Source organism: Neofelis nebulosa, chromosome X, assembly GCF_028018385.1.
Source record: "Neofelis nebulosa isolate mNeoNeb1 chromosome X, mNeoNeb1.pri, whole genome shotgun sequence".
Taxonomy (NCBI): Eukaryota; Metazoa; Chordata; class Mammalia; order Carnivora; family Felidae; genus Neofelis; species Neofelis nebulosa.
The window spans coordinates 112,086,244-112,109,832 of record NC_080800.1 but is presented as its reverse complement, the minus strand read 5'-3'; the positions used below and the strand labels follow the sequence as shown (position 1 = coordinate 112,109,832).

At 45.9% G+C, this 23,589-nt stretch overlaps 1 protein-coding gene across 10 annotated transcripts in view; it reads right to left on the bottom strand.

The window, feature by feature from the left end:
* The window catches only part of INTS6L (integrator complex subunit 6 like), a 56,510-nt gene extending 44,896 nt beyond the window's left edge, over window positions 1-11,614 (bottom strand). For 2 of the 10 annotated variants that reach the window (XM_058714553.1, XM_058714558.1), the window contains exons 1-2: window positions 11,119-11,537; window positions 10,907-10,984 (exon numbers count right to left, since the gene is read on the bottom strand). In XM_058714553.1, the coding sequence (XP_058570536.1) occupies window positions 10,907-10,984; window positions 11,119-11,229 (189 nt within the window). In that variant the 5' untranslated portion in view covers window positions 11,230-11,537. The other 8 variants (XM_058714552.1, XM_058714551.1, XM_058714550.1 and 5 more) reach the window with 7 other exon arrangements.
* Between the last annotated feature and the right edge of the window lie 11,975 nt (window positions 11,615-23,589).

Here is a 23,589-nt window from a genome sequence, read left to right as displayed (position 1 = left end):
TAACAGTTCTGTCTAAATAACACGGCTCCAGGACATATATCATGACGAGAAAATACAAGTGAGAAGTTATTAAAAGGAATGTTCTCCCATGACTGATAGGAAAAGTAAAGCAGCTCATTACCGAAGCCTCTGGAATTACAGACCCGGCTCACTATTTGGCTGTGTTACTTAACCTCTCTGGGCCCCGGTTTCCTTATCTGTTAACTGGGGATAATAACAGTACCTCTGACTTAGGCTGGTTGGGAAGATAAATAAAATAAGTACCTTATATTCAATGGCACATTGCCCGGTGCATAAGCATTACTCAATAAATGTCAGCTGCTGTTATTAGAAAGCTTTTGTATTATTGTTCATTATTACAAGAAAGTAGTTATATGTCCAATCCTATCTGTAAAAGTCGGATAACACCTTCGACTACAAGGGAGGGTTTTAGAAGGACCCCAAACTATATATGAAATGTTATATGTAAAATACGTGCCATTCAGTACTTTTGTTCGGACTCAGGATTAAACATTGCTTTTTCTTCCTTAAATGGAAGTCATTACAGTAACAAAAAATAACATGTTCACTTCTGTAACCCCCATTAGGAGGACTGAGGTTAGAGAAAGTAATAATCATGGGAGTTCTCCTATTGTGTGAACCTGGACCCACCCCCACCCCCCCCTTTCAATGCTACTGATGACATCCCATGATATAAGACAAGGGCTTGCTAAGGAACATCCAGAAAGTCTTCAATAAGAGCAGTGATACAAACCTCCCTTTGTTTCTTAGGTTTTGTACTATGCCAAGCTAGAGAATTTATCCTTTATCCTACTTTTATTGATGAATACTGTTCCTAAGAATTCTTGGGCCAAGGAGCTCTCTAAGTCAAATGAGGGCTATGTCACATATTTCTAATAACACTAAAAGCATGGAACATTTCGAGCCACTGGCGAGCACACATTACCAACAGAATTCTGAATTCCCGCATTTACATTAGGAGTTCACACATATATTCTATTGTACTTAGCCTAGGAAAACACTTCTAACCCAACCAGTTAGATCACCAAACTGGCTTTCAATACAAACAAGAATGGGATGCTTTCATATTTTGCCCCAGGGCCAAGGGTTATCAACCCATCGACTCTGAACTGTATGATAACCTTTCATACACAAATGAGTCCATTATGGTGTTAATTTTAAACAACTTGAAGAGAAAGGAACTTCCTTGGCAAATAATTTCTAGGATGCGAAAGTCAGAAATATCTTAAGAAAGAATAGAAACTAACACCGCTGTCCAACGGAAGTATAGTGCATGCCACTTATGTCATTTTGTATTTTTAAGTAGCCACATTTTTAAAAACTGAGGTAGGTGAAATTGATAGTATATTTCATTTAACCCAATATATAAAAAGTATGGTTGCTTAAATTTGTAATCGATCTAAAAGTGGTTAATGAGATGTTTTATACATTTTTGTACCGAGTTTTCAAAATCAAGTGTTTAAATTACATTTAGAGCACATCTTTTTTTTTTTAATTTTTAATGTTTATTTTTGAGAGAGAGAGAGAGAGAGAGACAGAGCGCGAGCTGGGGAGGGGCAGAGAGAGAGAGGGAGACACAGAATCCGAAGCAGGCTCCAGGCTCCGAGCTGCCAGCACAGAGCCCCACGCGGGGCTCCAATTCATGTACCGTGAGATCGTGACCTGAGACGAAGTGGACGCTTAATTGACTGAGTCACACAGGCGTCCCACAGTTACAGCATCTCGATTCAGACAAGCCACCTTTCAAGTGCTCAAAAACCACATGTGGCCAGTGGGTACTGTTCTTAACAGGGTAAATATAGCCAATCTAAAACATGAATGGTATATTTGAAGAGCTGTGCCTACTCTCACCAACACCTCAGCCCTTCACCCTCATCACTGGAGCCTTTATAATGTCGCCCCCCCGCCCCCACCATCCCTGAGTTGTGAAGAAGGGGAAGGATGTGTTTTTAACAAATCACCTTGGAAACCCAAATCCATTTCCCCCGTAGAAACAATAACAAACACAATAGTTCTCTGGCTAACTGACATTAAGGGTTAAGAAGGCTTTCCTGGAGAGGAAGGTCTGGGAACCTAATCACCATTTAGAACATCGTATCCAGGAGATAGTGTGGTCCAGCTCACAGAAAGTACTCACACGAAGGGACTGCCTGGATCTCTCATTTACACTCTCGGTGAAAGGGAACCAGAGGCCATGTTTACAAAGAATTCTTCATTTAAGAACTTAAGCCAGTGGGGTCCCGTCTTCATACCTGTCACTCCCCCCATACAGAGGGTCCTTCGACCCTGCCCTTCTCTGGGAAGCGCATCTCTCCCTGAGTCGTGGGAACTGCAGCCATGTTTGACCACTCCGTGCACCTAAGAACCCTGTCTCATGAGCCGTTCTGATTATCTTCTCGAAGCACAGGCAAACGGAGGACAATATCTGCCCTGGCCTGACATGCGCCCTGCCCTTCTGTCATCCCATCCACCCTGATCCCAACCTCCAGGCCAAAAGCTCTCACGCGATCAGCAGTGATGCAAAATGAGGCAATTGCAACTCCATTTTGGGGGTCGCCTCCCCCTTTCCTTCTGCCCTCTCCCTAGCCCACCTCAATGCAGGCCACTGCGAATAAGCAAACAAACGTACAGACAGCAAACTTTTGCCTCACTTCTCTTCAAATCCACTTCACAGCTCTTCATCCCAGGAAAAACATACAAACTCTAGCTCAGAGGTTTCAAAGCCCTTTTGTGGTCTCGTCTCGGCTAGTTACAATCCTGACTGGATGAACTGAATTCACACTGCTGTGTCCTCCCTACCCTCCTCCCTCACTTCCAATGTGTTGGTTAAGAGTCCACCGTTCTTCGGACGCCTGGGTGGCACAGACAGTTAAGTGTCTGACTCCTGATCTCAGCTCAGGTCATGATTTCACAGTTCAAGAGTTCAAGCCCCACATCTGGCTCTGTGTTGACGGTGTGGAGCCTGCTTTGGATTCTCTCTTTCCTTCTCTCTGACCCTCCCCCGCTTGTGCTCTGTGTCTTTCAAAATAAATAAGCAAACTTAAAAAAAAAGGGTCCACTGTTCTTGACACACCCCATACCTGAATCCACTTTTTCCAGTCACCTTTTTCCAATGTCCATTCTCAAGAACTTTGATGACTAGGACTGCGTCTTTTACTCTGCTGGTCTCCCCCTGGGCCAGGACTTTCTGGCCTATGTCATAGGCCCCTGTAACAGACCTGGTCCAGAGAGGGTGCTCAGTGAACATATGGCAAATGAACAGCTAGACTGCTACAGTAGCAATCCACTGGCAGACTTCTCTTCAGGAAACACCATTTTGATCATATCACCACAGTGGTGACAAAGGTCAGACCAACAGTTACCTGCAGGAAGGAAGGGATCACAGGAAGAAGCATTTTCTGAGTTGACGGAAATGTTCTGTATCTTGGTCTGGGGTGGAGGTTACATGAACGTATAAAGGTGTAAAAATGCATTGAGTTGTTAAGATTGCTGTGTTTTAGTATATCAGTTATACTTCAACAAAGAAAGGGGATGCATATACATTGGTCTTGTAAAAAATACAATTCTGCTACATTACTTTTTGTCTATTTACTGAGTACCTGCTAAAATCTAGGCACTCCCTTAAGTGCTCAGGGTTCAGATAGAAGTTCAAGTATGTGCCCTTGAAAGAACTCACATTAGGGAGGCCAACATGAACACCGGGAAAAACCACATGACACGCTAATTGCTATAGTGAAGGTCTGGACAGTGTCAGGGGATCACAGTGGGAGTTGTCACACTGCTGGGAGTATGGGTGGGGCAGAGGGGCAGAATGACTTTTGAGAATGTAGGATCAAGAGTTGAGGCACATCAGGTCAACAAGTGTGTCCCCGGCACAGGGAACAACATATGCGATGGCACAGAAGCAAGAGGCATAGTAAGTCTGGGGAAGACAGCCTTCTCGCTGTGGCCGGAGGCTGAGGTCCAGGAGAAGGGAAAGGAGTGGAAAGACACAGTTGAGAAGGTGAGCTAGGGTCATGGAAGCCTTGGAGGAGTCTGGCTTTTACTCTGAAATGTACTGGGGGAACCACTGAAGGATTTTAGGAGGGGGGTGACTTTATTTTACTTTTAAGAATGACCGATTTAGGGGCACCTGGATGGCTCAGTTGGCTGAGCATCCGACTCTTGATTTCAGCTCAGGTCATGAGCTCAGGGTCCGTGAGTTTGAGCCCGGAGTTCGCCTCTGTACTGACATTGTGGAGCCTGCCTGGGGTTCTCTCTCTCGTTCTCTCTCTCTCTCTCTCTCTCTCTCTCTCTGCCCCTCTCACGCTCTCTCTCTCTCTCTCTCAAAATGAAATAAACTTAAAGAAAAAAAAGAACAACCAATCCGGTGGCAATGAGGGGGAGGATCAGTGAGGGGCAAGACCAGACCAGAAGCAGGGAAACCAGTGGAGTGGCTGTTGCAAAAGCAGTCCAGGTGAGGAAGGACCAAGAGTGAAACAAGGGAGAAGCAGGTAAGAATGAATGGCTAGAGGAGAGATTCGGGGTACAGAACACACAGGACTCTGTAATTCTGCCAGCACTCCCCGTCACCTGGCAGCGGGTGCCCAGTCTGGAGACAGCACTTACTCCCCTGGCCAGAGATCTAGTCTTTTATAGAAAACTTTGTTTGTTTTTTTTTTTTTTGAAGAAATATTTTATTCACTGCAAAACAACCAGCAGAGGTTCAGATAGAGTGGCATATATGAGTGATGAAGGGTTATTCGTATAGGCTTTTCACTAAAGTTCTAATTCCTGGCATAAGGGAAAAAAGTGCTACCACTCACGGTACCTCACTCCTAAAATTCTTTCTGGTAAACTACATTTAAATCATAGGTTGGACAAAAGTCTGTAAGCATTTACTTCGTAGGTATGTGTGTATAACTGACATATTGTTATATTAGTTTCACATATACAACATACGGATGTGATATTTGTATATATTGCGGAATGATCACCACATTAAGCCTGGTTAACATCCACTGCCATGTGTAGCCACAAAATGGTTTTCTTTTTTTCCTATGATAAGAACTTTTAAGATTTACTCCCTTAGCAACTTTCAAATATGCAACACAGGATTTTAACTATCGTCACCATGCCATACATTACAAAAAAAAATCCCCATGACTTATTTATTTTATAACTGGAAGGTTGTACCTTTTGAGCCCTTCAGTCATTCTGCCCACCTCCCACTTCCCGCCTCTGGCAACCGCCGATCTGTTTTCTGTACCTGTGAGCTTGTGTGTTGTTTTCGTTTTTTGTTTAGATTCCATATATAAGTGAGATCAGATAGTATTTGTCTTCCTCTGTGTGACTTACATTACTTAGCATGATCCATGGTTTGCAAATGGCAAGATCTCCTTCTTCTGTGCAGCTGGATAATATAGGTATCACTATTTCTTCATCCATTTATCCATCAATGGACACTGATGTTGTTTCCATATCTTAGCTATTGTAAATAATGCTGCGATAAACACAGGGGTCTGGGGGTGCAGGTATCTTTTTGAATCAGTGTTTTTATTTTGAGATAAATACCCAGAAGCAGAATTGCCGGAGCATAGGGTAGTTCTATTTTTAATTTTTTGAGGAACCTCCACACTTTTCCAGAGTGGCTGCACCAGTTTGCATTCCCACCCATAGCACACAAGGGTGTCCTTTTTTCCACATCCTCGCCAACACCTGCTATGTCTTATCTTTTTGAAGACAGTCATTCTAACTCGCATGAGGTGAGACCTCATTGTGGTCTTGATTTGCATTTCCTTGATGCTTAATGACCTTGAGCATCTTTTCATGCACTTGTTGGCCATCTCTAGGTTTTCTTTGGAAAAAACGTCTATTCAGATCCTCTGCCCATTTGTAAATCAGATTGGTATTTTGCTACTGCGTTGGAGGAGTTCTTTACAGATTTTGGATATTAACCTCTATCAGATACATACGTGATGGGCAAATATTTTCTCCCATTCAGTAGGTTGCCTTTTCATTTTGTTAATGGTTCTCCTCCCTTTTCTAATTTCAAAATAACTATCATCGCATGCTTTGAAGGGCCAGTGAGGAAGGTGAAAAGGAAGCTAGGTCAGGGGAGACACAATTCATCATAAAAGTCAATGCACCGCCTTTGTGGCATTTTGCGTGTAGAGTGCACCCTCTACTCTCATGTTGCTCTCACAGGCCGTGTGGCTACTGTTTCACCCAAAAGCACTTCCTTAGCTTCCAACCACAGTGAAAGGCTCCCCTAAAGGTCACTCTTCTGTCCAAATAAGGCCCATAAAATACACTTGTGGGCATATGAAAAAGTTATGCGTTCGTTAAAATACCAATAAATGCTGGGAACACAGGTCATTTAAAAAGCCCAAGTTTAGGGGCGCCTTGGGTGGCTCAGTCGGTTAAGCGTCCGACTTAGGCTCAGGTCATGATCTCACGGTTCATGTGTTCGAGCCCCGCGTCGGGCTCTGTGATGACAGCTCAGAGCCTGGAGCCTGCTTCGGATTCTGTGTCTCCCTCTCTCTCTGCCCCTCCCCTGCTCACACTCTGTCTCTCTCTGTCTCTCAAAAATAAATAAATGTAAAAGAAAAATTTTTTAAAAAGCCCAAGTTTACTTCCTAAATCTGTAAGCCAAAATACTGCCTTTGCTGATACATGTTGATAAAGATACCAGTAAACACAACTAGCTACAGGATATGAAAAAAAGCAACACTCAAGGGAAAGTTTCACTTTTTCAAATGCTCTATGTTTTCAAATTACAGACTTGGGCTAGTTCTTTGAAACATCTCTTCCTATTTATATATAAAAAAAAAACACTTCTGCCCACTATTTATACATGTGTTTCAGCTATTTCTAGAAAAGTGACTCAGGTTTATATTAAAAAAGCATTTCCTTCAATAAAAAAGATACCATTTTAAGAAAGAAAGTCACTTCAAACATCAAACTATTTTGAATATTTATTATGTTCCCCAGTCTCATGGTTCACTTTCTTCTTGGTGCCCTCAATTTGCTGGGAGCTGGTAGTACCCACAGGCTTACCTCAGCTATCTTTCACTGAATAAAAGGAAATTGTGATTCATGGCAAAACAACACACACAAGGCAGCGGAACCTCAGCCAAAACTATTAGGAACTAGTATGCAAAACAAAGCCCACTTAAAAAAAATTTTTTTTACTGTTTATTTATTTATTTTTTTGAGAGAGAAAGACAGGGAGTGAGTGGAGGAGGGGCAGAGACAGAAGGGAAAAACACAGAATCCGAAGCGGGCTCCAGGCTCTGAGCTGTCAGCACAGAGCCCGACACGGGGCTCGAACCCACGAACCCAGAGATCACGACCTGAGCTGAAGTCAGATCCTTAACCAACTAAGCCACCCAGATGCCCCTAAAGCCCACTTTTTAAAATCATGTATTAGTCTTATATGGATATACTCGAAATTTTAAACTATTAAACAGGGTTTCATCCCAGCTGTGTAAAGATACCATTGTATGAAAGTAGTGTTAAGCCTTGTGACACTATGTATAAAACGTGTCTACAAAGCAAAGCTTGAAACAGATGTCGCACAAAATGCTTGGATTCCACATGCTTTCTATATGGTCCTCAAATCAAACCGAATTCCATCCACGCCAGACTGTAAGTAACAGGTATGACGAATTTTAAAAGAGCACATAGCCATCCCTAAGTGCAGTAAGAATCCACTAAGCCCTACGTGAAATACTATATTCATGTACACAACAGTATACATCAGAGAAAAATTCCAGTCACTGTAACTTTTGACAAGATTTATTGTCAGAGCCTGTAAGTGGATATACTGGGAAGAGTTCCACGCCTATTAGAAAAAAAAAAAAAACCCTCCCAAATGCACAACTCATGCCTGTTTACACCACCAACAGCCCTGAATCTTCCAGTAGCACACACACACACACACACAAAAATTCGTTCGGCAGTGTTTGGAGCTGGATATAACCAAGACCTGAGAAATAAGTAGTTATTTTGAGAAGAGATAAACAATGACCCTCCAACTGGAGAGCAATTGAGAAATACAGTTCACACTATTCTTCAGAAAAATAAGCTACCAGCAAAGCCCTATGTAACATCACTTGGCTGAAGGGACCCAGACTCTTAACGGAGAGTGAAGTTTTGAGTAGGGACCAAGATGCCTGCTGACAATCAAAGAAAGACCAATTTGATAATCGGTGTGACGGAAAACAGACCCTTCTGGCTCCCAGCTATTAGCTAATGAAAGACTCAACTAACTTTTAAGAAAAATTCACCAGATGTTCTAAAATTTCAGGCCTTCCCAAATGCCTAGATCTTAAAAGCCAAAGAACAAATAGTTACCACATGCTGAGGGGAGGGGTGGGGGAGGCAGAGGACTGGCTGAGGAGACCCAGAAAAAGAAAATGCTACCAAAGATGTACATTGTTAGTGATTCAGGTAGGACAGCAACATGAGGAGAACATCATTAAGATAACTAACCAGTAACCATTTTCTAGTGCATGTAAGTATCATGTGAGATTAAAATGAAAAACCTGAGCAAACCTTTGAAAAGCATCAAGACTAAATCATAAGCTAATGATCGTTAATTAAAAGTATTACACAGGGTGCCTTCTCCTATCCCATCTACAGAAGAAAACAAAGATCAAATTCAACTTGGAAGGATGCTTTTTTTCTAAAGGGGAAAAAATGTGATATATAACATGGCAGGATTAAGAGAGCTGAGAGATGAAATTTCCACTAAAAACAAAGTCCAACTTTCCCCCTCTGTTCATAGAACTATCTGGAGCCTCTAAAATACCATGGATAAGTTACACAGCCACTAAAAATTTTAAGTATGAAGACTATGTGGCAACCCAGAATAATTCATGGGACAAAACAGGCGGGAAAAGCAGGACATAAAGTAACATGTATACACTGTGATAAAGATGCTAGGTAAAAAGATGTCACCATGGTTGTTGGGGGGGGGGAGCTGTGGGATGGGGTGGGAAGGTGAGACTTTCTTTTTCCTTTCCAAAGATTCTGTAAATATTGCCACGAAATGTTTCTAGATCAAAAACAACAACAACAACACTTTTAAATGGCAAGTCTTGGCATTTCGGAAAAATGTTAAGTAAGTTATCCTTTAAAGAAAAAAAAAGCCACACGGTTTTGTGGCTTATCCTTTTTCCTACTTCAAATTAAGGAGAATTTCAAATGGCCACCCTACAAATGGTGGGTTCTTATCTGTATTAGTACTCAAAGGGTGTAGACTTTCAGACTTAGGACGTACAAACATCTGCTTTTCTATGTGGAAAAAAAATGGTCACACCCTTTTGGGAAACTGACATTTTTTCAAAGCTTGTGGCATTTTGGAAGCGGTCTACTTGCTGCAGTTTTTAACACAGATAAATCACAAACTGAAAACAAAGCCCCCAAACCAGAACAGTTTGAAGGGGAACCTAATAATCAAACTGTGAACCCAAGCTACGAGTTACAAAATTAAAGCCTCCCTTTAGCTTTATTTCTGAAGGCACGCTCTCTCTGGCCAACTCTTCAGTTTGGTAGGTTCCATTCTTTTAAACACTTCCCTCGGCTGAAACGGATTACAACATGTCCCGACTGCAGCTCCCCAGCACAATTAAAATAATTCTGAGAAAAAGAAGGCGTCTAGCAAAAGACGTCAAGGATTATGGTAATATATTTTTGAAATTTCAACATGCAAGCAGGACTCTCATGCAGGTTGACTGAGTTCTAGTTTATCGGGCCACTGCAGGCAAGGCAGTTCTTTATCTCCTCACCATTAGGAACATGAATTAACTACCCCACGGAGGTTAAATCCTCCCTACTTTTCGCCTGTAGGTCAGAATCCCGTGGATCGAATCATCGAATTGGACTACCGCAGCCTCGCGCAGTCGAGTCCTCCCCCTTCCTTCCTTTCTTCTCCCCGGACAAATCCCTGCGTGGCTAACAGCAACCTAATTTAGGATGTAAATAGGTAGGCCAGGTCCTTAAAAAGCTCGGGCCCCCAGTGAGTTCCGATCCGCACGTCCCCGCCCCAGCCCGTCGCGGCTTCGGCGGAGTCTGCAAGGAAACACTAACAGTCGCTAAGGTGCCCGAGAGCGGGCTGGAGCGGACCGATCCCGGGGGAGAAATGAGAAGTTTCTCCGGGTCTAGGGTGGGGGGAGGCTAGCTCCGCGGGCAGATCTGCCATCGGGCGGGGCGGGGTAGAGACCACAGACGTGCACGGGCTCCGGCTCCACTCCGAAGGCCGGCGGCTGGCTCTGCCACGCTCTCAGCAGGAAGGGGAGGGGAGCGGGAGGAAGAAGGGGGAGGCGCGGGGGAGGAGGGGAGGGGCGGGCAGAGGAGGGGGGGAGGGGGAGGAGGCTGGGCCGGGAGGAGGAGGAGCCGGCGCCGGGAGAGCCCGCGCGCCGGGCCCGCAGCACCTCGGGGCGGAGCCGCCCAGCCCGCCCGGCCCCGGGGCCGCCGCCGCCGCTCCCGGTGCGCCCCGAGGGGGCGGGCCCATCCCGCAACCTCCCTCCCGGTGTCGGGTCTTCCTTCCCCTCCCCTCCCTCCCCTCCCTCCTTTCCATCTCAGCAGCGCCCTCAGTCTCCCTCTCTGGCTCATACAAAAGCAAAATGTCCGCCATGTTCCGAGGCCGCTGCGGTCGGCGCCGCCGCCGGCTCGGCCTCCTCGCCGTTCGTCCCGGGGCCGCCCCTCCGGCGTCCCCCGGCCCCGACCCCGGGCGCCGCCGCCGCTCCGCCCGCCTTCCGCGCGTCCCCCACTCCCCGCCCGCCGGGCCCGCGCGCCCCGCCGGGCGCCGCAGCACCGCCTCGGGCGGGGGCAGGGGCGGCAGCCCCGGGGAGCCTGGCTCCCACTTCCCGCCCGCCCACTCCCTCGGTGGCCCCTTTACCTTGATGCAGTACGGGGGTTCGTCGTAGGTGACCAGCATGTACCTGTCTCCGCGGCTGGCCGGGTCCCGGGAGCGCAGCTGCGGGACGAGGGATGACGGAGGGGGCCGCGAAGGGAAGGAGGGGGCGATACAGACGTTACAGAAGCACCTAGATCCACCACCACCCCCATCCCTCGGGAGCTCTCCCCAGCTCTCCCCTCCCCTCCCTTTACCTTCAAGAATAACTCCACAGCGCCTTTGGCAATGTCCAAATAGGAGGTGCCCAGGTCAGTGCGCTGGTTCATAGAGGCGGACGTGTCTATGAGGAACAGCAGGATGGGCATCTTCCCCCGCACCCCTGGCTCCGCTGCCCACTCTCCTGGCCCACTTGCCCTCACTGCCGCGGACTGCCACCCGAACCCTCAACTCTCGCAGAGGCAGGGTGCAAGGAGCAAGAGGAAAAGGGGGAGACGGGACGGGACGGATGGAACTGCTCCTGGCCTCCTCTTTCTGCAGCCCCACCTCCTCTCCCTCCAAGGGAACTTGAAAGTGGGAGCGTGTGTAGCCCTCGGGGCCCTCCCCCTTTCCCCTCCCCTGCCACCACTACTGCCGCCGCCGCCGCCGCCGCCGCCGCAGGGACTACTGCCCAAGCATCCGTCCACGCTCACTCAAGCGCTCGCCCCAGACTGAGAGCTGTCTCTGTTCACCGACACACAACTTCTGTCCGCTCACCTACCATGGGCACCATGTGACCAGAAACCACGCCATTGGCTGCCAATTATGTGGTATTTGCATATTCATTAGATGACAGGGCAAGGGGCGGGACTTGGGCGAACCCTGGGAGTTGAAGTTTGAACCCAAGCAGGGGGTAAGTGAGGGGAGATGTTAAGGACCCTCCTTTAAACGACTTGGAAGCCGTTAGGATACTTAGGGTGGTTTGGATGGATATTCTCTTGCTCTTCAAACACGATGGCTCTAAAGGAAGAGTGAATTTGAGCAACAGTTGCGCAGCACTACAGAAGCAGACGCTTGGACAGGCTGCACAGAAAACGCTCTGCTAACTGCAATCGATCAATCCTGCCAGTGGCTAAGACCAAAACATTTCAGAAGCAGCAAACTTCTTTCCTGGCAAGACCTACTCGCATTCCTTTCGATGCCTCCCCACTCTTGATCAGTATTTGTAAGGCGGTTGCTGGCCTTGCATTCCACATATATCTACTTAGAAAGAAAACTAAAGCTTGGAACAAACACGGTTACCTAAACTGGCCTTTTGTATCTACAAGCTTCTTCAGTTTCATTGAGCTTTTCAAGTATTGGCCTGCTTGTGATAATTCCACCCATGGTTGTGCCTGCTACAGCCTTTACACATGGGAGGTTTCCCACCCTAGGTTCTGATTCAACTCTCATTTATTGAGCACCTATGATGTGCCGGGCACCCATGTTGGCTGTATTTAATCTTTGAAATAATTGGGCTAGATGGCATTATATTTGATTTCCAGTAAAGGAAAGTGCAGCTTGCTAGAATTAGGGTAACACTGAGGGATATTCTCAAGTCTGGTTCCATGGAGAGGCTCAGTAGAGGGCCAACCCTGCTCGGCTGACTACTTGGTGTAACACAACTTTTAAATATGGAGGTGTGATCCCAGCAGTATGCTATGCATAACATGGAATCCTGAGCTTCAATGAGCTTACAATTCATATGTGCTTTGTAATGTAATACATATATACACACATACGCACATATATACATATATAGTACATGCATACACATTCAATAACATTTTCAGAAAAAAATAAGATTTCAGAAGAGGTGCCATGGCAGCATTTGAACCAGAGACAAACAAGCAATGCAAATAAAGAGTGCAATGGAAGCAATGGTCTAGTGGTCTGGAAGTTCGGAAGGTTTCATGGAAGGGGCACAGAAGCAGAAGGGAGGGATTCTGGGTTGGAAGGAATAGGGTGAACAAAAATTCAAACCAGTAACAGTAATATGCATGGGGCGTTCCAGGCCAGTCTGGTGGGATACACCTGGTGGGAATTAATGAGGAAATCAGGATGAAAAAGGCACTAGAAGCTTCCATTTCCATTCTGATACAAATATGGTTAGAGAAGGGCAAGGTTCACATGGGCCAACGAGCTGAAAGTGCAGGACTGGTTGGGGCACTGGTGTGTTAGTTTTCTACTGCTGTGTAACAAATTACCACAGAGTCAGCAGCTCAAAATGACATGGATATTTATTACCTCACAGTTGCCATGAATCAGGGGTCTGGGCATGGAGCAGCTAGATTCTCTGCTCAGTCTCAAAGGCTGCAATCAGGATGTCGGCCAGGCTGTGTTTTCATCTGGAGACTCGACTGGGAATGAATCAGCTTCCAAGGTCAGCCAGCGTGTTGGCAGAATTCATTTCCTTGTGGCTGTCTTTTGCTGACGGCCACCTTCAGGTCTACCTGCACTTGCAGTTCCCTGCCACGTGACCCTCTCCGGAGGCTGTCCACAGCATGGCTATCTGCTTGCTCAGGGTCATCAGGGAAACTGCTTGCTCCCATCTGCTGAGATGGAGCCTTATATGACGTAACTTAATCTTGAGTGACACCCATTACCTTTGCCGTATTCGATTGACTAGAAGGAAGTCACAGGTCTCATCCACACTTAAGGACAGGAGATTACACAGGAAGTAACATCGGGGGGTGGACATCATGGGAGTCATCTAAGAATTCTGCCTGACATTAGGTGGGGGTGGGATTATTACCTAGAAACAAACTTTCCCTGGCTCACAGCTTTTGCTAAAGTCAACTCCAAGTAATAATATGCCACTTTCATTCCATGAGATCAATGCATGGGGATGATTGGTTGATTTGGTTGAAGATGTACAAGATTTCCTATCAGGAGTTTATATCATCTATCTATCTATCTATATATATATGATCATAATATATATAGGAAATATATATATGATATATATTATATCAAGATTTCCTACTAGGAGTGTATATAATATTATATATATTATATAATAATATATAATATATATAATTTAATAATATGTAATAATTTAATATATGTCATATAATATACATAAAAATACCATTTGTGAATTGAGGCAGATCACACTCCCTATTTATGCATTTATATCTATATAAAATACTTATTTATAGTAATAAATATAATAAATATTTAATTATAAACATTTATATTATATTATATTATATTATATTATATTATAGATGGTAGGTAGGTAGATAGAGGTATGCCCCAGTTCACAAATGGCATTTTGAGAAGACATAAAAAAAATCTTTATACTTTCCTCCCAACTTTTCTACAATGAGTGCCCTACTTTTATAATCAGAAAAGAGATTATGTTACAAAATTGCACACAAAGTATTCAAAACAATCCCTCCAAGGTGAATACTATTGAAACAGTTTTCAAAACGGCTTCAGCAGTATTCCGGAAGCACACATGGTTTCAGTCAGGCAGTGCTCCCTGCGTTGAGGGCAGGCGGGCCCCTTAGGACCATCCTTAGGATGTGCTCCCCATGCAGGTAAATGCCTTTTCATGGTTTTTTTTCCCCCCTAACAGGGCATGTTATTGATCTTTCTCGGCATAAGGAATGGAATTGAAATGATATAAATATAGAATCTGAAATATATCTGTGTCTCATTATAAAACTATAAAAGTGACGATATATAAAAAAATAGCCATCTAGTGGATTTATAGGCTTCTTCAGATCGCACCAAACCCCAAGCCCACAGCATACAACCTCTCTTCTTCACTTCCTGGAGGAAAGTAAACCTTGTATTGTGCTTGAGTGTGCATATATACCTCTTTATTGCATTTCTCTGGCACACATCAACACTGAACCCCTCAGAGCACTTCCTTTTTACATCTTTTTCCATTCTGGACCACCAGTCCCCTCTGTTATAGGTTAAGTTGTGCTTTGGCTTTGCCTCCTACTGGAAGCTACACTCCTGGAGAGCAGGTAGAGCCTATAACCAGTGCCTGGTGCAAGGAGCCTGCTCAGCAAATCGTTGTTGAAAGAAATTGCTCGCGGCACTATCACATTGTTTTTCATTGTCTTCCTGGGTGCTGCTTTCCTTGGGTTCCCAGCCTGCCTTGTTGGCCCCTGCCTGCCACCCTCCCCACCCCCGCTTAAGAAGGATGGCTCCCTGTCTCTTTGGGGTTTGAGCACCACTGGGCTTCTTCAGGCCGAGCCCCTGAGCTGATGATCCCCACCACGCCCCGCAAGAACAAAATAAAACAAAACAAAAACAAAACCCTGCTGCTTCCCTGTGGTTCTACTCATGCTTCCTTCCGAAATGACTCTTCTTTGGGCCACTGCTCACTGTTTACCACCCCCCACCCCGCCTCAGCCAAACCCTGTGCCTGACTGCTTTCCCATTTCAGGCCCATTTTCACTGCCAGGCCTCTGGCGAGGTAACAGGATTCTTTGTTCTTTGCAGCTCTATGCCCTGCACTGACCGTCCTGTCTTCTTTCTGGTTTCCTCATGCTTTTTGAACTCGTGAGCTCTTGAAAATAGTTTCCTCTTTCCTCTTCATATCTCTGCCCTTTATCTGCTTTTCTTTCACCGGTAGCTTCTAAATCAATTTGCTTTAATACCTCACCATACTCCCCGATTCCAGATCTGTCTACCTTATGGCTGGGGTTAGCAGACATCTCTCAGGAAAAAGTTCCTACCAAGCACTGCCCTCCTGGCCTTCATTCCCTTCACAACAAATGTTAGCATGCTTTGTCCCACGTTTACACTCCCTGGCATTGGCCGTGGTGGGGTATTTTGGTGACAGCTGGTTTGACTTCTCACTTCCCAAAAATGTGTGACCCCCTGCCTTTAAGTGGACCCCGATCACTGCGTGTTAACAAAAAGACCTGACTTAACCTGATTGTTCCCCCTTCCGGAGTCGCCTGTCATGGCTCGGAGGGGAGTGAAATCTGTTTGGCTTCTGCAGCACCTACTGCCTCCTCAGCCTTGCAGTCTGGCTTCTCTTCCCAGCACTCTTTGGAAACTGCTCCGATGTCCCCCAGGGCCAGCTCCTGGCCAGATCCCATGGTCTGGTCTAGATTTCCTTTGTTGAAGGCAGAGCTGTCACTGGCCATTCTGAGCTCTCCCTCCCCGGCCACCTTTTCTTTCATCACCTGCCATTTCTCTGGGCGTCTTCCTTACCCTTTGGACTATTTGCTTTCAACTCCTCTGACTCCTAAACTTACTCTCTATCTCAGTGTGTGGCTACCTCTTTTCCCTCTCCTACTGTTCCACAAGAGACTTTGCCATTCCCATGGTCAGTATCCATTTAGTCATTCTTTTTTTTTTCTCCAAATATTTCTTGGGTGCACCTGCTATGTGACAGGCAATATCTTGGTGAGGGGCACCTGGGTGGCTCAGTGGGTTAAACATCCAACTCTTGATTTTGGCTCAGGTCATGATCTCACCGTTTGTGAGTCCAAGCCCCGCGTTGGGCTCTGTGCTGTCGGGGCGGAGCCTGCTTTGGATTCTCTCTCTCCCTCTGTTTCTCTCTGCCCCTGCCCCACTCACAAGCACATGTGCTGTCTCTCAAAATAAATAAATAAACTTAAAAAATAAAGGGAGAGAGAATACTTTAGTGAACAAGGGAACTGGTGTATTATAATGGTTGAGAGCTTGGATTTGGGGGTTCAAATCCCAGCTCTGCCCATTACTAGCTCTATGACCTTGGTCAAGTTCCTTGACCTCTCTCTGCCTCAGCTACCTTGTCTGTATAATGGTAATAACAGTATTGCCTCCTAGGACTGTTATGAGGATCAAAGGAATTAATATTTGTAAAGAGTTTCTAGAGGTGCTTAGCACAGAGTCAGCTCTATGTCAGTGTTAAACCAAAGCAAGAACAGATATCGTCTGTGGCCATGGAGATTATATTCTATTGGGGAAAATAATTAAAAGAGTAGATGCAGTGTATATATGAAGTGCTGTGAGAGAGGCAATGCATTGTGTTATGGGGACACTGGGAAGGAGCATATGCTCTGCAGGGTGTGGAGAGGTCAAGGGGACACACAGAGAAGGTCTCCTGAGGAGATGACTTTGAAGCTGTCACTCAAGAGGAACGAAGGGAGTAGCCTGGTGAAGGAGGGCTGGTGCAGGTGAGGCATGGCTCAAGGAGACAAGGGACAGTGTTCTAGACAGGGAATGGTGAGGTGGGCAAGATTCTGAGAGTCATTAAAAGAGACCTAGTAGATGAGCACTACTCATTGGGTGTTGTATGGAAAAACAATTTGACAATAGATTATATTTAAAAAGAGAGAGAGAGAGAAAGAGAGAGAGAGAGAGAGAGAGAGAGAGAGAGACCTAGTAGAGGGGCACCTGGGTGGCTCAGTCAGTTAAGCGTCTGACTCTTGACTTCAGCTCAGCTCATGGTCTCGTGGTTCATGGGTTCGAGCCCCATATCAGGTTCTGTGCTGACAGTGTGGAGCCTGCTTGGGATTCTCTCTCTCTCTCTCTCTCTCTCTGGCCCTCCTCCACCAGATAAATAAATAAATAAACTTAAAAAGAAAAAGGAGACCCAGTAGAAAAAGGAAAGTTCTGTATTAAAGGGGAGGGAGGGCAGAGGAGCAGGATGGGCACAGAGGTGAGCAGGGGCCACGCCATGAGCGCCTAGTAGGTCCTGCTAGGGAGGGACTTTTATTCTGGGGGCAGTAAAGGACAACTGAAGAATTATTTGGGTAATATCAGTCCATCTTCAGCATAGACAATGGGTTAGGTGTGGACAAACATGGAATCCAGAAGACAAATTAGGAGTCTCTTTGTTTATTCTGAGTGAGCCAGGTTGTCATGTTAACAAGGGGATGAGGGGAAGTGCATGGGTGCCAGGGACCCTTAGGTGGTAGGACAGTCAGGTGTTAACCCTTGATTGAATGTGGGTGTGAGGCAAGGGAAGGAGCTGAGGAGGACCAGTACCCTGGCTTGGGCAACAGGGCAGCTGCGGGGCCACACGCATATTGGGGGGTGGCTCATGTAACAAATGTTTATTAAGCATCTACTACGCATTGGACATTGTTCCAGGAGCTGGAGAAACACCTGTGAACAAGACAGGCTGAGCTCCCTGCCCTCAGGAATGGAGAATAAGTAAACAAGCAAATATCTAGTGCGTGAGATGGTGACAAGTGCTACGGAGAAAATAAAGGAAGGAGACCCAAGTATAAAAGAAATCAGAGGCAAGCTGGCTGGGTAAAGTATAAGAATAAGCCTCCAAGGGACAAGAAGCCACCCCGTTCTTGCAGATTTGGGGGGAACACATCAGACTTATGGGTGCGTCGTTACTTAAGCGCGAACTATGTGCAAAGCAAGGTGCTTGGCGCTTTGCACACCTAATTTCAGGGCGAGAGTCCTGTGAGGTGAGGCCTGTTCATCCCATTGTGCCGGGGTCGGAAACTGCAGGCCCTCAGCTGCTCAGCTGCCTGAGCCTGGAGCCCCAGCTCTCCTTCCCCACTTGGCAGGAACATTAGTGGGATGAGAGGGTGCGTGCAGGTGCCCGAGAGCCCACCCCCGGATTCGAGGCAGCCCAGCAGGAATCAGCTCACCAGCAGGATGCAGAGGGGCCTGAGAGAGGAGGGCGTGAGTGGTCCACCAGCCCCAGGCGGCACCATGGGCCCATAGACTGCCATCTCATCCCCCAAGGGTAGGCCTTGGATAACCCATCCTACGAGGTGGTGTGGGACCTGGGTTTGCTGTGATCTGCCTGCTGGCGGCTGTTGATTTACCTGTGCCCAGGGAACCTTCTTTGTGAAACCTGATAGGAGGAGGACTGGTGAGGTAACCCGAGGGGTGTGAGATTCAGGCCGGTGCCAACCGCAGGTGGCAAATTGCCCAGCACAGGGGCCGAGCACTATCCTTTTTAGCTGCTCCTTTTTGCCCTGAGCTCAGACACAGCGAGTTGTATGGACATTTATAGACCTGGTTACCCTGAGAGGTGGTGCAGGCTAAAAATAAAAATAGCTGGTGATGAAATTTGGCCCAGAGCAGCCCCTGGACAAGGTCCCCAGAGGTTTTTGCCACTTGGGCAACTTCTTGTCACCAGTCGGGGTGCAGGAGGCTCTGGGCTGAGGTCCTGGGATCCCAGTGTTTCCCCTTCATATCTTCTGCTGTGCTCGCCTCCTTCCTCCTCACTGCCCTGAGGCCACTGCCCCATTCCCCATCGTGTGGAGCCTCAGTCAGACACCCACAAGGCAAGAACACCGTCACTCTGTGGCGCTCCAGGGGTGTACGTCAAACACAGAATGATTCCAAGCACAGCAGCAGGGAAACCGGCCTTGGCCTTGGCCTTGGCATCTCCGGCCTCTGGCAACCTGGAGCCCTTTTCCTCTGCCTTCCCCCACATCCACCAGGTCACTGAGTACCCAGGAGCCTTTATCTTGTAGGTATTACTCAAATTCATCTCCCTCCTTATCCCTGGATTCAGGCCCTTTGCGTCTGAGTTGCCAATGGCACTGACATAACTTTAGTTTCTCTTTGTACGTCCTAGCAGGATTAGTGCTGTGACAAACTCTCCCACAGCTTACACCGAGCCACAGCTGCTAAAAAAAAAAAAATCACTTCTCTTCCTGTGAAAACACAGATTTCATCATCTTTCCCTCTTCACCTTAACACTGTTTTTTTTTTGAGTTTTTTAAATGTTTATTTATTTTTGAGAGAGAAAGAGAGACAGAGCATGAGTGGGGGAGGGGCAGAGAGAGAGGGAGACACAGAAGCAGGCTCCAGACCCCGAGCTGTCAGCACAGAGCCCGACGTGGGGCTCAAACTCACGGACAGCGAGATCATGACCTGAGCTGAATGCTTAACCGACTGAGCCGCCCAGGCGCCCCTTCAACTGAAAATGTAAAGCCAAACATTTATAGACAGAATCCCCATGAGGCCACCCAGGCACCTCAACACTGTTGTTTTTTAAAGTGACAACATTTAAACCATGTTAGAACATATTCTTTAAAATGTGACAATAGGGGCGCCTGGGTGGCTCAGTTGGTTGAGCATCCAACTCAGGTCATGATCTCACGGGTTCGTGGGATCGAGCCCCACGTCAGGCTCTGTGCTGACAGTGTGGAGTCCACTTGGGATTCTCTCTCTCTCTTTCTCTCTCTGCCCCTCCTCTGTGCACGAGCGCGCGCTTTCTCTCAAAATAAATAAACTTAAAGAATTTTTAATGAGTAAAAAAAAATTAAAAATTAAATGTGACAATACTAGGACAGTGTTTGTACTTAGGGGTGGGGAGAGACCCTTCAGCTAGTTTATTTGTCATAATCACTTAATTTGTCACAAATATATTAACTAGATTCCCCACTCTCCGTCCTACTACATGGGGACGGAAAACTCTTGACAGCAGGGCTGGCTGGCTGAGCACCACCACCTTAAGAAGCCACTTACCTGGTGTTCAATTCACCAGCTATTTATTTAGGCCTGCTTCACCTGGCACTCTGCCAAGCGCCTGGGGCAAAAAGATGAATTGATGTGGTTCCTGCCTTGGTGAGTGTCTATCCGTAGGGGAAGTCTGGTTATGTAAGCAGATACTTTCAGTACCTGGTAAATACTGAGCTCTGGGGAGAGTCTCACAGGGTTCTATGTGAGCACAGAAGGGTAGGGTGTAGTCAGCTAGTTATCAGGGAAAGCCTCCTGGAGGAGGTGATACCAGTGAAGAAAACAAGAGGCAGTCGTATCCCAGGATAAAGGACTAGTATGAGCCAGAGTCTGAGGGCTTGAAACAGATTAACGTGCACGATGGCCCTTGCTGGTGCCCTGCCCCAAGTCCCCACAGCTGCTGTGAAATGTGGGCTGCTAAAAGCTCACAAGTTCTCTCCCTTCTCCGGAAAATTGCCCTGAGGTGTGAGAGCTGTCTTGGTCCAGAGGTCAGGCACCATGCCACGTGGGCAGCCTGCCTGCCTGCCTCCCCTCCTCCAACCTGCAGCCAATGACTGATGGACACAGTTCCCTTGCCTTAGAATGGCATCACTTTGTGGTATCAAACATCCTTCATAGGGATCTGGGATCTGGCCAAAGCTAGACTCCAAATGGGACCACATCCTTCCCCAGCTCTGTTCCCTGCTCCTGGGGACATCCCTTATTCCCTTCTTCCTGGGACCTCTCCCTCAGTAAATTACAAGCACCCAGATCCTTGTCTCAGGCTCTGCTTCTAGGGAACCCGACCTGAGATGGTATGTTTGATGAACTTCTAGAAATTTGGCCTACCTTGTATTTAAGGTATGAATCTAGGAATAATTAGAAGATTAAACCATATTAAACCCAAGAATTAGGCAAGAGCCAGATCATAGAGAACCTTGTATGCTGTGTTCAAGACCTTTGAGTCTTTTTTATTCTTACGTTAAGCCTTTTATATTAGACTACAGCACTCTTCCTCAAATTATGCCTCCCACTTTGGTGACATAGCCTCCCCACATTCACTGACTTATTCATTTAGGCCAAGGCATAGGGGACTACTGGAGTCCTGAGCTAAATACAGATCTCTCTGAAAGTGATAATCCATTGAGACATTAATAGTGTAATTCACCTTAAGGTATGATGTAGGTGTGAGAGATTGTATTTTCCAAAGATAGTCACACCTATGGATCTTGCTCATGTGCTCTTACCATGTGGCTAACTTTCTTCCCAAAGTGAGGTCTGTTCTTCCTGCCCTTGAATCTGGGGATAAGGGCTTGAGACTGCACTGGCCAATGGCATGCAGTGGAGGCAGTGCCAGGGGACATCCAAAGCGAGGTCACAAAGGCAATATGGCTTCCACCTGGGCCCTTCTTTCTCTCTTTCTCTCTTTCTGTCAGGATGCTCATTCTTGGAACTCAGCCACCATGCTGTGGGGAAGCCAGGCCACCTGAACAGGCCATAAGTTGGCATTCTGGTTGATACCAGCATCAATCTTCAGACACTCGAGTGAGAGAAACATCAGATGATTCCAGCCCCCATATTCTGGATCTTCCAGCAGAGGGCACAGATGTCATGGGGCAGAAAAGAGTTCTCCTCATTGTGCCTAGTCTGAATTCCTGGCCCACAGAAACCATACAGATGCCACATGATTATTGTTATCTTAAGTCACCAAGTTTTGGAGGAACTTATTTTGCTGCAATAGAGAACTGGTACACTTGTCTAGACTCTGCAGTGACGATAGCACCTTTAAAATTCTTCCTTTAGCTTCCCTATCCAGGGAACTGGTATCCCCAGGTTCTTTCAGTGACTGAGCTCTCAGTTTGCATATAATTAGTCATTAAGTCCTGTAGATTTTCCTCTATAGAGTATGTCTGCCATCGGTCCTTTCTCTTGGTGCTTGTCTCTCTCCAGATTAAAGCCCTGCCTGAATCATGTTCAAATGTCTCCAGAACTGCCAACTTTCACAAAAGCACAACTTCCAGATGGAATTGTACAGTTCCAGCTGCAATTTATATATTCCATATATATATATGTACATATATATATATATATATACACATACACACACAGAAATTAAACTTTGCTTGTTCATTGTAATAAATTTAGATTTGTTACAATTTAGATTTGTTGCAATACAATACAATTTGTATTTTTTAAAAAATGAACATCTCACTCACCAAAGAGAATTACCGTTAACATTTGCTATGTTCTATTGCAGACATTTTTCTAGGGGTGTGTGTGTGTATAAAAATGTATATGTTATATACACATACACAATAGATATGTTTCAGAAACATTTTTTTTACAAAACTAAGATCACAGCACACACGATGTTCTGCAATTTTGCTTTTTTTTTTTTGCAATTTTGCTTTTTTACCTAACATTACTTCCTGCTTCTCTTTTCATGACAGCACATGCGGATCTGCTTCATTCATTTTAAGAGTTACACAGTATATTGCACCATCATTTATTTAACCATTTCCCTGTTGAAAAACATTTGGTTGTTTCTACATTTTGCTACCAACTAGTGCTGCAATGGGTACCGTTGTGCAAATGTCCTGATGCCCTTGTGCCATTTTTGTAGAAGTGGTTGGAGTCCTGGAAATGTGACCACTGGATCGTAAGGTGTGGAAAATTTAAATATTTTTTACAGTTTTTTTTAAGAGAGAGAGAGAGAGCGAGAGAGAGCGTGAGTGCAAGGGTGGGGGAGAGGGGCAGAGGGAGAAAGAGAGAGAATCCTGAGTGGGCTCCATGCTCACACATGCAGGACTCAATCCCACAACTCTGGGATCATGACCTGAGCTGAAATCAAGAGTCAGATGCTCAACCTGCTGAGCTACCCAAGCGCCCCGACAATTTAAATATTGATAGGAAATGCAAGATTGTCCTAATGGGGTTGGACCAATTGTCATCCACATAACACTTTAGCCAAAACAGGGTACTATTAAGGTTTGCTAATCTTTGCCCTATACAGTCATTAATATGGACAAGGTAGCTCTTGAAAGCACTGTCAGGAGGTGTTCTCCAAAGTAAGGGGAAAAGACAGAAGGCACAGTGTAATTCCATTTTTGTGTGCATGCAGAAAGTGTCTGAAGTATATGTAACACAGCATTAACAGAAGTTCCTTCTGGGAAGTAGGCGAGTCTGTGGAGAGCTTTAATTTTTTCCCCCTTATAGTTAAAAACAATTCTGTTTAATACTGTCAGGAAAGATCTTTTCCATTTTGAGAAACACTGCATAAATAATGTAAATGTTAGAAACGTGCTACGCATGGCTAAAAGAAAAAAGGAACA